General features: G+C 34.7%; 1 protein-coding gene across 1 annotated transcript; it reads left to right on the top strand.

Annotated features, from left to right (window-relative positions):
- Positions 1–15250: 15250 nt before the first annotated feature.
- LOC133335529 (choline transporter-like 2) lies at positions 15251–17868 on the top strand. Its single transcript, XM_061543802.1, has 2 exons — positions 15251–16409; positions 16602–17868. Exons 1-2 carry the CDS (start codon positions 15258–15260, stop codon positions 17862–17864), a joined length of 2415 nt encoding a protein of 804 aa, XP_061399786.1. The 5' UTR covers positions 15251–15257; the 3' UTR covers positions 17865–17868.
- The last annotated feature ends 347 nt before the right edge of the window (positions 17869–18215 follow it).

Genomic DNA, 18215 nt, shown 5'->3' with positions numbered 1-18215 from the left:
CCTTCGATTAGCATGAAATTTCGCATAGCGTACTGAATTAGGTCTGGAATGATATGTGTTTTGTGAAAATCGGTTCAGATTTAGATATAGCTCTCATAAATATTTTCGCCCGATTTATTGTAAATGGTGTACCAAAGTCCCTATATATCTTTGTACGAAATTTGACACAGCGTAATGAATTAAGTATAGAACGATGTGTGCTAAGTTTCGTGGAAATCTGTTCAGACTTAGATATTACTCCCATATATATTTTCGTCCGATTTAATGTAAATGGTGCACCAAAGTCCCTATATATCTTTCGATTTGCACAAAATTGGGCATGGCGTACTGAATAAATTCTAGAATATATACAATGATCTGTTGTAAATATAAGTTAATCTCTGGCAAGTCTCGGAGAAATCGGTTCAGATTTAGATATAGGTGCACAAAACTACTCATGTTTATTAGACATTTATCCAAATAATCAACAGATGTCCGATTGATATTTGCTTTAAATTGATTTACATAATTTTGTCCCATTGTAAGAAGCAACTCTATATCTGAGGTTGCAGAATGACATGTTTATGGATCTAATTTCATTTTACTAATACTTCAAAAATGCGACGTCTGTTATGATTCATCTGTTGAATATACCCTAAGTGGTGAAGGGTATCATATAGTCGGACCAGTCCGACTTTACTAATTTCCTTACTGGTTTTTAATTGAAATTTTATTTGGTTTGATGTTTTATGTTTGGTGGTCATTAAGTAGGGGCACTATTTGTGTGTGCGGCAGTCAGCCCCCAACAAAGAGTCAACATGTTTCCAATTGAAATCGTAGAGAAATAAACCTCAGGCAAGAGCAGAGCAACACACATTTCGCTTAATTCAGTCACAAACAAAGCAGCCACTGGCAGGGTAAACGTTTTGATAGCTCTGTCGGTTGAGTTGCGGTTGGCGGATGGATATTCACCCGTAAATAAAAAATTGAAACATTCGTCGTATTTTTGTGTGTGTTTTTTGTTTGGTCGTGTGTTAAGAAGTTATTATTGGTGGTCATCAGAGTGTGGTATTTGTTGTTGCTGCTACTTAAATATTATGAAATTTTACAACATATAAACACATCTGTGTATATTTTTTCAAATAACAAAAAAGAAGAAGAATGCAAAGAGTGGAGGAGGAAAAAACTAAACTTTCACCATATTATAAATAATTTGAAAAATTAACTACTTACATATCAAGTGTTTTTTAGCCCTAAAAATGTATTGAGTTTTTTGTAAATATTTTTTTGTTTTGTTTAACGGAATTTGAATTGGAATGAGTAATAATAGAGTTTTAAATATTAACTAGGCAATGATGCAAAACAAATAATTGAAACCTGGTGGTACTTGTTTTGCTATGCAAACATTAAAAAAAATTCAATATCTTTGTTATCTTTTGTTGACATAGCAAACCGTTTTGAACATCATTTTGCCATTTATTGAAATTATAACAAACAAAAACAATAACAATTTTTTGCTCCATGATCTATTTGCATGGAAGTGTGTGTTGTTCGATAAGACAATCGACGCAATTTTTTGACTTTTTATCTTTTATTTATTATTTTTTCTGTTTCATTTATTTTCTTAGAATATGCAGTGCAAGTGCCTTTGTTGTAGTCACAGACAAAATTTTTTAGAGCAACAACAACAGAGGATTGAAACATTTTTCTAGTGTCTGTCTATTTGTAATGAGAGCATAAGTTTTTTATTTGTTTTTTTTTTTCGTTTCGTTTGTGTCGTCAGAACTTCTGACAACAACGACAATTCTGAAAGACAAAAACACACACCGAGTCTCAGTCATTAAATGTCTACGTCTCGAACTGGAACCCGTCGCCGCGTGAGCAAAAATAAATAGTAACGATCGTCATCGTGTGTATAAAACAAAAATTAAAAAATAAAACAACAACACGCTCCAAATAAATTATAATTAGTAACAAAATTTTATATCATATGCCGGCAATCAATTGAAGACAAAAAAAAAAACAACCAAAAAATTTGTCAAAACTAAACAAGTGCACATTATTTAATATCTCGTAATCGAATAAAGAGAACGAAAACCTCCGGGAGAGAATCCAATAGAGTTTGCCCTCAACATTGCAAAAAAGGTAATCTATTGATATGTATGTGATCGGTGGTCGTTGATAATTATTCAACTTGTTTTTTTTTCTTTCTCATATTAAATTTTAATTGATATTATCAAGGTAAAGGCTGCTGTATAATTTATTCCATGTGTATGGTATTTATTTTGTTTATTTTTAAACAAATGTCGATTATCAAGTTTTTGGATATATGTACTGGAATTTTTTATCTTCAGCCGTTATTCAGTTAATCAATGCTTCAGATTTGAATCTAAGGAACAAGAATAGTTTAAGGCCCGGTCCCGGAATGTTTTGACATTTTTAGAACATACAGTCAAATGAGGTCTGATAAGAATTATATACTATTTTTTCTGGCGGAAATCCACACTTCCTGAGATATACCTACTGAGATATGCCCATATTGAATTCGTGAATTTAAAAAAAAGTTGGGATTGTATTTTTTCGGAGGGGAACTTGGAGGGATATAGACAGGTTTTATTATTCGCCTTAAATTAAATTTTCAAGTTTATTAAATATAGACCCTTTGTTAGGGAGGTGCCAGTGGGTCCCATCGACGGACTTGATCTGGGCTTGGTAAAGATGATAGATTGTGTAAGGCTTCGCGCCTGGAAACTATCAAGAAAGTTATTTTATTTCTGATAAGAATCGGAAAGCCAGATCGCCTTTCGCAAAAGCTTATATCAATTGCAATCTGACTCTGTGCAAAAGTATTATTTCTTTTTAATTCATAATTTAACATCAGTGCCTCATAAGGCCATACAAATGTATTACATAAACATATGTTCTCGGATAAATTAAAGATGAATATTAAAAGCTCAGACACGAAAAAAATTACAGTGGGAAGATCAAATAATTAAAGGCTCAAGCCTCAGTATTGCAACGGTGCTGAGTAGCATGGAGGTGGGTCAATAAATGCTCTGGACTGTTTTTCTTTTTATGGAATTCAATCTTTTACGAGATTTGAGAAGTAATGAGTCGGATTGTTTATACAAATGTGTTGGAAACCGTTTAGGTTCCCTCCGCTGAAGAAAATATACCGTTTTCTTAGGTGTTTCAGCTTGACAATGATCTCGAAACATGTAAAAGGTTGGTTGCAAAAGTCAAAAAAGAATGTCAGGGTTTATAATGGCCAACACAATTATCAGATCTTCACATTATGGAAAAATCCTTGAAGTATCATAGATAGCAGAAAAAAATTCAGGGACAATGCCCTAGCATATCTCACCATGCGCTTATCTTTGGGATGATTGATTTGCCTCTAGTTGCTGAAGAGAAGGTAATTGAGTATCTTGATTTTTGTAATGCGGATTGGGTGGGTATTTGTGATTTTGTGTTTAATTTTGATTTTTCTCCTCTGTATCTCACCAGTAACGTAAACAGCCAACTGGCCTTGTTTGAGACGTTATTTCAGAGTTTGCTGTTTTTTGTTCCTCTTGCTACTCGTCATGTTAACCCCAAAAATGATGAGTAGTTGAATTCTGATGTGGTGAAGTCAGCTCGTTCGATTCGGGATTTAGCTTACTTTGAATGGCGCAGAAGGCCTACTTATGACAATAGACGTATATATTGTATCTGCAGAAATCGTTGCAAAGCTGTTATGCGTAATGAAAGAAGAAAATATTATGAAAAGTTGTTCGGTCGTATGAACAGTAGTCAATTATGGAAGTCTCTTAGGTCCTTTGGTTGTCTGGATTGTGGTGATGATGTTCCTTTTATTGATGTTAATACTGTTAATGATTACTTTTGTAATGTGGGCAAATCTAATCCTGGTGTGAGTGTGGGAATTGATGGTGCTTTTGTTCGAGAGTCATTTAGGTTTTACTGCGTGTTTATAGAGGATGTTGAAAGTGCTCTCCGCAAAATTAAGTCTGGAGCTGTAGGTTTTGATGGCATTCCTATTAATTTTTTTAAGAGTGTTTTTCCATACATATCTGTTCACTTTTTGTATTTTGTTAATTGTATTTTTATGACGTCATCCTTCCCGCAAGCTTGGAAGGTGGCTCGTGTGGTGCCTGTTCCGATGAAAGGGTCTTCATACAGTCAGTCTAACTTGCGCCCAATAAATGTATTGCCGGCCATGTCTACGATAGTAGAGCATATTATTAAAGATGCTATTTTGGAGTTTCTTGATGATCACAAATGCCTGAGTAGTTCTCAGTATGGTTTTCGGCGTGGCTGCAGTACTACTGTGCACTTATTATCCCTTACTGATGTTATTCGTGATGTTTTTGATGGTTCTGATGTTGGTCTTCTTGTTGGTCTTGATTTGTCTAAGGCCTTTGATTCAATTGACCACGCGCTGCTTATTCGCAAGCTTAGAGTCAAATTTGGATTTTCCATTTCGGCCTGTAGACTAATTTCGTCGTATCTGGAGTGTACAGTGGTGGTCACAGAATTAAAACATTTACTGTGGTAAACATTTTTTTACCAGCCCTCAATTCGTTTGAAGTAATTTTGAAAATTTTTTAATTCAGAACACTTCGATATACTGCACTTAAGAGATTTAGTGTGAAAATAGAAAATTATTGCATGCAATTTTTCCATAAATAACGGTTTTTATGAAAATACATCGACTTTGAAGTGGCCATATAATTAAAACATTGTGAGGTATTGTTTACTTTACTGCATTTTTTGAAAATATTTTTAGAAAAGCTCTTTAATTTAGTTAAATTATGTAAACTAAGTACCGATAAAATCATTTACAGATAAAATTTTTTGAAAAAATCTGTAAAATCGATGAAAATTGCCAAAAATTTTTACAGTACACCTTACATTCAGATAATCACCCTTATTATAGAAAATAAAAGTCCGAATGCACCAGAAATTGCTAGAATTAGTAGAAAACAATAAATAATTCTTAAAATAAATAAATATTTGAAATAAAAACTCAAAAAAATGGGAATTAACCTAAGGGAACGATTCAATTTCAATAGCCTTTACTGAAGAAGGCCGAAATATTTTTGCAGTATGTGAGAAAAAATCGATTGATATTGGTATTTATTATATCAAATCGATTGTTCGAGTAGTACAGAATGTATTTAATCAAAAAATATATCAGTTACAACAGAACGAACAGAGATCAACGTCTATGTTGACGAGTAAAGTTTTCTGGCACACAGCAGCATGATTGATGGTCAACTCATGACACTTAAAATCTATTGAACATGACAATATTTTTCCAAAATAATATTTTTTGAATCGAATAACTTCCACTTAATCTATTTTAGTATCAAGGAAGTAAAAATTTTACAGTTTGACAAATATTTGAAGTCTTGTGCTGAACATAGAAAATGCTGCTGTGTGCCAGAAACTTTTACTCGTCAACCTAGGCGTTGATCTCTGTTCGTTCTGTTGTAACTGATATATTTTTTGATAAAATATATTCTGCACTACTCGAACAGTCGATTTGATATAATAAATACCAATATCAATCGATATTTTCTCACATACTGCAAAAATATTCCGGCCTTCTTTAGTAAAGGCTATTGAAATTGAGTCGTTCCTTTAGGTTAATTCCCATTTTTTGAGTTTTTTATTTCAAATATTTATTTATTTTAAGAATTATTTATTGTTTTCTACTAATTCTAGCAATTTCTGGTGCATTCGGACCTTTATTTTCTATAATAAGGGTGATTATCTGAATGTAAGGTGTACTGTACAAATTTTTGGCAATTTTCATCGATTTTACAGATTTTTCAAAAAATTTTATCTGTAAATGATTATATCGGTACTTAGTTTACATAATTTAACTAAATTAAAGAGCTTTTCTAAAAATATTTTCAAAAAATACAGTAATGTAAACAATACCACACAATGTTTTAATTATATGGCCACTTCAAAGTCGATGTATTTTCATAAAAACCGTTATTTATGGAAAAATTGCATGCAATAATTTTCTATTTTCACACTAAATCTCTTAAGTGCAGTATATCGAAGTGTTCTGAATTAAAAAATTTTCAAAAATACTTCAAACGAATTGAGGGCTTGTCAAAAAATGTTTACCACAGTAAATGTTTTAATTCTGTGACCACCACTGTAGATCCCAGTTTGTTGTGCACTAGGGTGTCCAATCTGATGTTGGTCTAATCCGGTGTGGAGTCCCGCAGGGTTCTGTACTGGGCCCATTACTTTTTATTATGTTCATTAATGACATCATGGATTCTGTTACTGCTAGTGATTGTAGTCTCTTCTTGTATGCGGATGACATACATGTTTTCTTTAGGAGTGTTGATCTCGCCAGGTTGGAGAATCTGGCTAACACAACGTTGCAATCTCTCTATGTGGATCTCTTCCAATGGTCTTGATATAAACTGGGATAAGACTGAAGCTGTTTTGCTCAATTGTTGCTATGTTTGCGTTAGTTCTTTACTATTAATATTGTTGGTCAAATGAAGTGCCTGGGTGTAATTATTGATGCCAAACTTCTGTTGTCCAGTGTGCGATTTCAGCTTAGGAGGCTTTATAGTGTCCAAGCATTTTTGCCTCTTGGCGTTAGGGTGAAGGTGGCTATGTCGTTGTTGATGTCTCAGGTTAACTATTGTTTGGAGGTTATTTCGGGCTCTAATTCTGGTCATTTGCATCGGCTCCAAAAGGTTGTTAACTCCATTGTTCGTTATGTATATGGTTTGGGTCGTAGTCATCATGTTTCCCAATTTGTTGTTAAATTTCTTGGCCTACCCTTTTATAATTATGTTGAATATCGTATCCTTTTGTGTTATTATAGAATTATGAGAAATGTTGATTTACCACTGTGTAGTAGGTTTGTGATGTGTAGATCCTCTCGGAACCCTCAGTTGTTGTATCCGAGGTTTTCGTCTGCAATTTGTGAGAGATCATTTGCTCCCTTTGAGCCTTCGTAAGTTTACCTCTTCCACTTTTGCGTATAGGAGGGAATTGTTTGGGCATTTGTCTCGTATTTGATGAAGTTGACTTTGAAGAAATCGCTGATTACAGGTTGCATAATGTTACTTTGTTTTTTTTTTAATTTTTGGCTGGTTCCAGCCAGTTCGTTAACATTTATGTTATAGATTTATACATATGGAATTTAATGTCTGTGGTTCTTATATTGCTCTTGGGCTCGAGAGGAATATATAGTATATTTATATGTATGATTCCTTAAACTTCCTTTCCCCTCCACTTTTCTTAGCAACAGTTAAGTAGAGTGCAGTGGATTGGGGTTCTTGTTTGGAATCTGTTATGTTAGGGGTTTGCATTAAATTTCATTATGTAGAATTCTTTTTTTACTGTTATGTATTTTTAATTTATTTAGTTTATTCTTTGTTTGGATTTTTATTTTTTTTATATAAGTTAATATAAGTTATTGGCCATGCTGGCTTTTTTATATTACATTGTATGAAATGAAATGAAACCTCTTCCCTAAAGTTCAGGATGCGATGAATAGTATATATAAGGATCATATTGAGCGTCTTATAGATTCAATTCCTCGTAGGTGTGCTGCCATAATGAAAGATAATGGTTATGCTGTCGATTACAAGCAAAAATTGAAGAAAAAATCAAAAAGTTGCCTTATTTTTGACCATGCAAAATTGAGTTAATTTAGTTTTCCAAGGAATATTTTTTTCCAATATTGTTGCCTTTATTTTTTTAGTGAATAAATTACCAATTTATTTCTGAAAAAACTTGCACTATAACTTTATTTTCAAAAAAGTTACAAGTCATATGTAAAATATGTATGTATGTAAAATAAGTCCTCATAGAGGAGGTTAACCCTACCAGATGTTCTAATGTAAAGGCTGTTTAAGGTACAACAAAATAAATATACCCACCCTGACACCAAAATTACGCGGTTTACGTGATTTCCTTCACGTATAATATGTTGGGAGGAAATGAAACTCACATTTAAAAAAACATTCCAAACATCCTCATGTACATATTTTAATAAATACTAATCATTTATTTTGGTGTTAAGCAAGTGTAACAGCTGTGCCGTCTTTTTACAAATTCCTTTATTTGACTAAACCAATTTTAAATTACCATAATTACAGATTATTTTAAACTCATTTGTATTACGCATAAGTAAGGGAGTGTACAGGTAGAAATGATTACACTCAAGCATAAATTGGCCTTCACCTTCACAATAATAATTCCAATCACGTTCGTAATGTGTGAGTATTAGGTTGTCCCAGGAAGACGTGGATTTTAATACATGGGATTTAATAATGATGGCACATTGTTTAGGCGTTATCGGTTACAATTACACCATCACTTACCTTACATTGTAGAACTTAAAAGAATCTATAAAATTTAAAATCAATCGCCTCCTTTAGCTGTGATCCATCAGAAAGACACACGTAAAAAAGTCGTTAAATTCAGCCGGATCGCGCTTTTTATACCCTAATGTGGTTTTAAAATCACTAACAGTGTACATTTTTGATAGAAAGATTTGGCTTCTAATAGAAATCTTAATAGATAGGTCCCAGAAATAGTGAGCTGATAGGCCACCCCATATTTCAACTTGTTTTATAAAAAACTACAAGTTTTTAAAATATAGGCCACTTGTGGAAGTGGGTCGTTAGGCTTCATCTTCAAACTTTATGGATAAATTTCAATATTACATGACAGTTGGTCTGTTCCCGAACCTTCAAGAATGTAAAATAGTAAAAGTTAGTAGATTATTGCAAACCAATTATATATTATTCCATTCTACATCAAATACTCAGTAATTGCACGGACTTGTTAAATTTCTAATGAATTTTTTCAAAAATACAATTTTTGCACACAAAAACACATTTGTATAATTTTTGTGTATAGAAATTGACTTGTTCATTGATAATTACCGAATGTTGTGACCTCAACCTATACTCTACATAGAGTTGAGAATCACAAACAAAAAAAACAATAGCTTATTTTTAGACAGACAAAACCCGAATTAAATTATTCAAGTTTATTTTGCGAATTAGTTTAAAACGCTTCACATGCAATGACAATTATGATGTTTTGATGGCAATAGCGAACAACGGCAGTGAGCGACAACAAAGGAAAGGTTAATACCCAATTGGATACAACAACATTTTCTTTCTGAATTGAAATTGAATGACAGTTGTAGTTGTTATTGCTAGCTGTTCGTTTGTTGTCTGTTTGTCAGTCTACCGGCAGTCAGACAGACAATAAAACGACTCATCTATGGATCTACGCATACAACAAGTGGCTCTCTGTTCTCCACCTCATTCAACTCACCTCTCTCCACACCTTGTAATCTACTTTTTCTTCTTCTTCTTCTTTTTCATCTTAGCACACAATGACATTTATACCTAAGTTCGTCGTCACAGACACTTTCCTTTGTTTGTTCGGTCATAAAGTTACTGCTGCAAATCATTGAAAGGAAGTGAAATGCCCACTCTCACAGACGCATCCATTGTCGTCTTCGTCATCGTTTAAGGTTTCTTTGTTTTCAAAGGTGAATGAGATTCTAAATGTTTTCTTTTTTCGTCGTTTGACTTTTTTGTTTTCATTTAATTAAAATTACTTAACAGCTGTATTTTGAGTTGAAACGTGTTATTTGAAATCCAAATAAGGAAATTTCAATGAAATATATTTTATTTGGAGAAACGGGCAACGCAACAAAAAACATTTGTACGTAATTATATGTTTTTATACTTAAACTTATTACATTAAATGCCTAAATAATAACGGCTTTATGCGGCGGTATCGAAAAGTTGATAAGCCCCTTTTTTTTGCACAAATTCACATGTCATGTGTGGAGTTGAATATTAGAAATTAAGATTAAATGGGGTAAATATTAGTTGTATGTAATTTGTCCGGGTCGAACTTTTTATAATACCTAAAATCGATCGGAACTATTTTGTACGAGGCTAAACCATGATAAATTTGCGGAGTAGTTGACAACCAATAGCAATTAAAAACATCAAAATAGAACTCATGTGGTTGAAAACATGCAAAAAAAATCGTACAATATCGAATAATGTGGGGAACCGTTATATGGGACCTGCCCTAAAAGTTTGTTTCGTTTCGTACAGCTGTGACTGCTAGGAATAAAGTTCTGAAAGCTTTGGGTGGCACCACCTGGGGCAAGGATAAAGAAACGTTGGTAACGACTTATAAGGCCATAGGTCGTTGCATCCAGAATTATGCTGACTTCCTTCCTTAGTGACACACAATGTAGATCCTTACAAACAACCCAATTGCAACCGGCTGTGTCCAGATGACGAGCGTCGATCACCTCCATGAGGAGACCAGGATACTCTCAGTCAATCAACATAATGTGTTGTTGACTAGACAGTTCCTGCTGGTATGCTATCTGTTATCCTAACCATCACACAATGATAACAGGTCCACCTCCGCGACACATCCGCCGCACTTCAGGCGCTATCGTGATGTCAACAGATTGTCAATAACGAAAGCAATGAAATCCGTGCATCAACTGGCGGTCTCCGAAGCCATAGATAGCTACAGATGCAATAAATTCCTACAACAACATCCTCCTGCAATTTCAGAGAGTGAGAAGCTTTTTCCTGTCCGTCCTAGCCTACAAGTCTATTGCCTATGGACTTATGGCTAAAGCCAATAGGGGTGGCACAATTTCTCCGGCTACCCTCTTCAAATCCGATTTCCTAATAATTAATTAATACATTTTCCTTTTCCTCTACCGTTTTTTTCTCTCAACATTTTCAGAAAGAACTGAACCTGTTATTAAATTACAGTAAACTTTGCCTAAACTCACAAAAATTGGAATATACCCTTTATTGGGGGCTGTCCCAAAATATACTTCAATATTCATAATATTTGGTAAAAATATATTCTACCTTATGGGAACCTAAAATAGCAAATTACAATCAATTACGTTGAAAACCATGAGCAAAATACTGAAAATATTGGAGGGGTACCGTTATATGATATACCATAACGTGGACCGATATATCTCATTTTCAATACAAATCTAAGCTGTATCGTGACTTCATCGGGATCTCCGTTGAATATATCGAGATATTGCAAACGGAATGATAAAGCAATTTAATACATAATCCGCTTTATTGTGGAGGGTATAACAATTTGAATATTCGGAATCAAAATGGGAGAAGATGGTTATTTTAGCTATGCAAGATTTTTGAGAAAGCCTAGAATCAGATTGGGGTCTATTTTGGAGAAGAAAGCTAGATTATCTTTCAAATTGTTTGTGTCTTCTGCCACTCAGTGATGGACATCTACAGAGGATATGTTCAATTGTTTCTAGCTCTTCTTCGTACTCACATAGACGAAAGTAATCCTCTCCGCCTGAGTCCCATTTCGAAGTGAGAGATCTAATCTTGCAGTGATCTGTTATGATCCCCACAATGATAGCTTTTGAGATTCTGCAACCCGGTTCTCTCGACCATATGTTACCTCGCCGTAATGAAGTAGCCAATGGATGCACAAATCTCTCAATCGGAAGATTGGACTACTGCCCCCTCGAGCAAGATCGTCGGCTATCTTGTTCCCTTCTATGTTGCTATGTCCTGGAACCCAATATAAATTGACTAACTGCTATTGAGTTTGTAGATGCACGACTTCAAAGCCTTGAGGGCCGCCGGACTATCGACCTATGTAGTCACCGGTCGCGTCTTATCGGCAGTAAGTGTTTTGATTATCTCAACCGCTCTCGTGATTGCAAGGATTTCTGCTTGAACAACGCTACAGTAAACGCCTGCACCATTGCCTTCCTCCATCTTTGACCCGTCTGTGAAAAATGACAGACCTGGCTGATGTAAGGAGCAACTAGTCCAGGATTCCCTACTAGGAAAATATACTCTGATGTCATTAATGTCTCTATGACTTTAATTGATCCATATTTTTCACGATTTAATTCCACATTGTGAAAAATTGATTTTTAAGGCATTGTAAACAACGCAACACATGATAGTACGTCGGCAAATCGTGACAAATCAAAAAAGTTTACATGTTTTTTTATGAAAACCCTAATAATATTCGGTGAATGCGCGTCGTGGCGCTCCCTGGCGCCCAAATGTTAGGTTTTTGTGGCTGTAGCAGTATATATGAGTGTTGTTTGTTCATCCAATATCATGATAATTGAATGTCTGGTTTGATCCAAACTTTACAAATTGTAATATTTTTCCTAACCCACAATTTTAAGATGGGGTCTATAGGGCAAACATCTTGGGGAAATGGAAAACTTAATGTTTTGACATAGGGTCCGTTCAAATATATGAAAGAATTAATCACTTTTTCTGATTTCAATTTTGAACTGCAGTGCCCGTAGCATGGCATTTCGTTTTCTCGAATATAGATTCATTCCGTTTAGTCCTAGTCCTAAATTATATTACACTTGACATTAATTTTACACTAGTGTTTTGGAGACATTTTAACCTTCCCCACAGATTCAATGGAGTTATGCCATAGCTCCAATTTACCTGGACCAACCCGATTTTTTACTCCTTATTCCAGAGGTCAAGGTCGACACGGTTGCATTGCATATTAGAAGCCGATGTTCAGTGTGGTTTATAATACCGTTATACAAAATTCGTTCAAATGGTATTACGAAATTTGTATTTACAATTTTGGGCTCATACTTGTTATTATTGTGACAATATCGATTATGTTGAGTGTTCAATTGTTAATATTGATATTGTCTTATATTCTCTGGAGATGTTTTTGGTAAGTCCGTGTAAAAACATGAATTGGATTCAAAAATAGACAAACTGTAACTTCTATCAAAATTATAGGACTACCAAACAATTACTTCTGTCATTGTTATTCCATTAAATTGTTATTTAGGATTTAAAACAAATGCAATTTGTACGACGTATTTGTCCATAGTTATTTATTGTGAAATACAACATTTCATGACTAACAACAACAAAAATGTCAACAACTTGTCCACAATGGTGACAAATACTTGTCAATTACACGTTGGTGTAAAATATCAACAAACCATCTAATAGAATTTACACTTGTGAGTGATAATAACGTGACCCTTGAGATAACAAAATGGCAACACCTTGCCATATCTCGTAGATGAGTGACATTTTAAATATATATGTGAATATTAACTAGTTATAATTATTATGGACAGTGATGACTTGGGGGATGCTTTAAAAGGGGGGGAACATTTACAAGAACAACATGCACTCGTAAAATGTGATATTATGACAAAAAAAAAAAAAAAAAATATGTTTGTATTTTTTCGACATTTTTGATATTTGTAATAAATGAAAGAGTGGGTCGAGTCTGAGACCTCAAAATCGATCAACTCTTTCGTTTATATCTTTATATAAATATTTTTTGCAAAGCAGTTTTTCGCCCAACAAAACCCTGAATGTAAAATTGCATTCACTGGAAAATGTACCAATTCCAACTGAGCAACGTAGGAGACTAATTCTGTTATGATCCCCACAATGATTTTGATCTCTCATATTATGTGCCAACAACGAAGAAGTTCTTGGGCCATAGAATTCAGGCCAGATAGTTTTTGAGATTCTGCAACCAGGTTCTCTCGACCATCTGTTACCGACTACCTCGCCATACAACAATCAGATTTTTCCAATTAAATAGCCAATGGGTGGTTGCACGGATCGGAGGATTGGACGATTGTGAGCTCCCTCGAGTAAGCTCGTCGGCTATCTCGTTCCATTCTATGCCACTTTGTCCTAGAACCCAACATATCGTATATCATGAAGAGCATACTTGAAATCAAGAACTGCTTTTGAATTTACTTACTTTCGCAAGGATTTCTGCTTAAAAACGCTACAAAGATTGTTAAGTTTATATGAGTTGCATAGTCGACTTAGCATGTTTTAAAGTTCTTCACGTTTTTAGATACTACGGTCCTTAATTTATGTTCTCTGAAATTTTGGTAACCATCGACCAATCCAAACCAAAGTTATAAGCAAAAATGTACTTAGCATGGCCCGTAAGATATATGAAACATCCATACTTTGAGAGCTTCTACTGAAAAACTCACTTTTCAGACTTAGCATACTATGGTTCGGAGGCGTCGATATGTGGTACAAATGGTTAAAAATACTTAAACAATTTCATAATTATTTTCTTTTTTGTATATCTTCCTATTTTCTGAAAGCAATAAGTTTTTGAAATTGGAATCATGAAGACAATTCCTTAATTGATTTTGATGAAACATATGGAAGTTTTTGATTGGCTTTTTATATTACAATGAAGTGAATTAATAAATGAAATTAAAAATTGAATTAAAATTATAGCGTAAAATATTGCTGGCATGAATGTCAGTCAAGGTCATCTATTATCAACACATTGAACAGCAATCCCTAACAAAATCTTATCGCTTGTAATTTTGCATTTATGGTTTTTTTAAATACCCACTTTGCATTTTGGACCAAAAAAAACAAATGTTCCAATTATTTGTGTTCTCTTATCATTTTATTAATGTCTTATATTTTGGCATATTAAAACATCCATCCATATGTACATCAACAACAAACAAAAAATTTAATTTATATGTACATATAAACAACACTATCTGTTCACTTCACTTTCTATTATATTGTTGTGGATTATGCGGCGTTCCTCCAGCCAAGATCTCTTCGGTCGTTACTTTTTTATTATATATTATTTCGCTACGACACCCTTTATAATTTTTTTTCTGCGGAACATACTAAATGATTCATTTTTTTAATAGGACTACAAATTTCCCCGCAGTACTTTATCGAAACAGGAAGTACATTATAAAACACACACACACACTCGAACTGAAGCCAGTAGAAAATTTTTAAAATTAAATACCATTTGGAGTTTGCAAAGAAAGGTGTTAAAATTATATTAACCACGATGAATACACACTTGTTGTGTACCCTTGCAAACGGGATAAATATCCACCAAGACCATAAAAATTCCCCATTGTAGAAAATTAAATATATTGCATGTCCAAAAATAGAAAACAATTTTAATAAAGGAAATAATAATCTTATCAAAATAGCTTCCAACGTTATCTGTATGCTGGGCATAATAAAGATCTACACACATTTTTAAGAGAAGAAATAAAAATCTCAACCAATGCACCCACTCCCCCCATATTTACATACGCATTTTTTAATTTCATTTTTCTGTTTGCAGGTTAAACAACTGTCGCACCCACCTCGCCGACAAAACAACACTTTCATCATTTCCCCGTTAACGATAAATAATGAGATATGGCTGTTGATACTATAGATGACATCGATCCGAAATATGGTAAAAAATTAGCCTACGAACGAAACTTCAAAGCCCCGCTATGGCGTAAACGTTCCTGCACAGATGTACCATGCTTGTTGGTGTTTTTAGTCTTCCTGGGCGCATGGGCTTTTGTTGCCCAATATGCCTTCCGGAATGGTGACTTGAATAAATTGGTTGTGCCAACTGATTCATTTAATAAAAAATGCGGCATTGATTCCGGCGTTTTGGATAAGAAATATTTATTCTTTTTCAATTTGGATAAATGTTTGGACCCACTGGTACCCATCACAGGCTGTCCCACACCGCAAATATGTGTCCAACAATGTCCCCAAGAGACATTTATATGGGATGTTATGAAAAATCAATTATCCGATGCTGAATTGAAGGCCCGCATGATCTGCATCACCGATGCCGATAAGAATGCCCTACGGACCAAAGATGACATGCAAAAAGCCATCAATGAGGAGCGTTGTGCCAGATGGTATATCAAAAGTGCTCCATTCTTGAATCGTTGCATATGGGAATTCTCGCAGAAAACTTGCGAATATATTCCATCGTTCCTATTGCAACGCAGTGCAAGAGATGTCTCCAATGCAAATGATTTAACGACCAGCCATGTTGATCTCCACAATGAAGAACAGTTACAGGCATTGGCATTGACCATGTTCCCTGATGCTCAACCCCTAGTTGCCAAAAATACAGTTGATCCCAAGCTGACTGCCGTGGCCGAGGAAACGAATAGTCAATGTAGCCGTCGTGAAACTGTAATCAAGGAAAAAATGCTACAAACCGATACAAGACTTGCCAAATTTATTGGCAATATTGTTATACACTTTACCAATGGCACGCATGAAGCTCAACGTGTGGGAGAAAATGTTGTGGAGGATATTTTCAATTCCTATGTGGTGATATTGACAGCAATGCTGTGTACGTTGATAGCTTCGTTCATTTTTATTGCTCTAATGCGTTGGTTGGCCGCTCCCTTCCTTTGGACGTCGATATTTGGTGTGTTGGTGGGTTTGGCTGTGGCCATTTACTATTCCATTAAACAGTATACATTTTATCATCGCGAAGCAACAGTGCCACAGCATTCATTGAATCTAAATTCTGCTGTTAAAAATATATTACAGGTGAGTTTTCAAAGATATTAACTCGTTTGAGAAGTAATAAATGGATATGTCAAGATGTGAGCTTGAAGAAACCCAATGTGAAGCGAACTGACTCTGTGACACTCTAGACTTCCTCAAGACGGACCTAGGTGGCCAATTTCTTTCAAATGTTTATCAAGCATGATTTATTTATTTCTTTTCATATATTTTCAGGACGAACGTCTGTGGCTATATCTAAGCATCTTCCTTTGTGTATTCCTGGTCATACTATTACTGTTGCTAATAGTTCTGCGTAGCCGAATTAGCATTGCTGTTGCCCTCATCAAAGAGGGCAGCAAAGCTGTATCCAGTGTCAAATCGACTGTCTTTTTCCCCATATTTATATGGATTCTCTTTATAGCTGCAATTGTATATGCCCTTGGTGTTGGCTTATATTTGGGTTCGATTGGCAAAAACTCATTCCGAATGATACGACAATTGGATTCGAATAGTCTAACCGGTGTCTCACAAGAGAATTGCATATGTGATGGACCAGCTATTAATTACACCGTGGGAGCAGCATGTGACCCGACAACGTTCGAGCAAAATTGTTATATTGGCGATACAACATTGGTTGGCTTATTCCGGCAATCGCAGAGAGCACCCTGTGTCAAGACCATGTGTAGTTTTGTTGAAGTGGAACACACAACCCTGGTCAATTGGTTCATTGTTTTCAATGTATTCGGCTATTTGTGGTTGACTTTCTTCATTGATGGCTTCAGTGATATGGTATTGGCCTGTACATTTGCCACATGGTATTGGACCTTCAAGAAAAAGGATGTACCCTTCTTTACGCTGACAAAATCAATCTTCCAGACAACATTCTATCATTTGGGTACCTTGGCGTTTGGATCGCTCATTTTGGCCATATGTCGTTTGATACGTTTAATATTGGAATATATCGATAGGAAAATTAAAAAGTACGACAATGCCTTGACCCGAGCCATACTATGCTGTATGAAATGCTTCTTTTGGCTATTGGAATCATTTTTACGGTTCCTCAGCAAGAATGCCTATATAATGTGTGCCATACATGGTAAAAACTTTTGCAGCAGCGCCAAGGATGCTTTCAATTTGACAATGCGTAACTTCTTGCGAGTCGTTACATTGGACAAAGTCACCGATTTCTTGTTTTTCATGTCAAAGCTATTGATAACCGGTGCAGCTGGCGTAGCTACTTATTTCTTTTTGTTAAATAATCCATCCGTTGTACAATTGCATTATAATGCTGTACCCACAGCAATTGTGGCCATTTTGGCATTCCTCATCACCACAGTCTTCTTTAGTGTTTACTCGATGGCAGTGGATACCTTGTTCCTGTGCTTCCTTGAAGATATTGAAAGACACGATGGTTCGCCAGAGAAACCGTACTATATGTCCAAAACGCTAATGAAAATTTTGGGCAAACGTAACAAAACACCCAAGAGGAATCCATAAAACGAAAAAATAAAAAATTAAAAATACAAAATAAAGATGTATGAAACGAAATGGTGCTGATATATGTGTAGCTTAACTCCTCAAAGGAGTCAATACACGTGTGTATAATGTTTTCTAATAGGAAACACCCCCGACTTTCTGTATGTGAACGGAAATAAAAGACAATTTTAATGATGCAATATAAAAAATGATATATATTTTTAAAAAATAATTGGAAAAAGAATTATGTAAACGACTCATGTTGTAATGAAATGGAATTGAAAAGAATGAATAGGAATGCCTTTATTAAGAATTGATATAAAAAACGATTATATACAATATTCTTAACAAAAACATACACAACAATACTTA

This window comes from Musca vetustissima, unplaced genomic scaffold, assembly GCF_032173495.1.
Source record: "Musca vetustissima isolate MV318-11 ecotype Yass unplaced genomic scaffold, APGP_CSIRO_Mvet_v1 utg15158, whole genome shotgun sequence".
Lineage (NCBI taxonomy): Eukaryota > Metazoa > Arthropoda > Insecta > Diptera > Muscidae > Musca > Musca vetustissima.
Note: the sequence above shows the minus strand (reverse complement) of the source record. Positions and strands in the feature narration are given on the sequence as shown.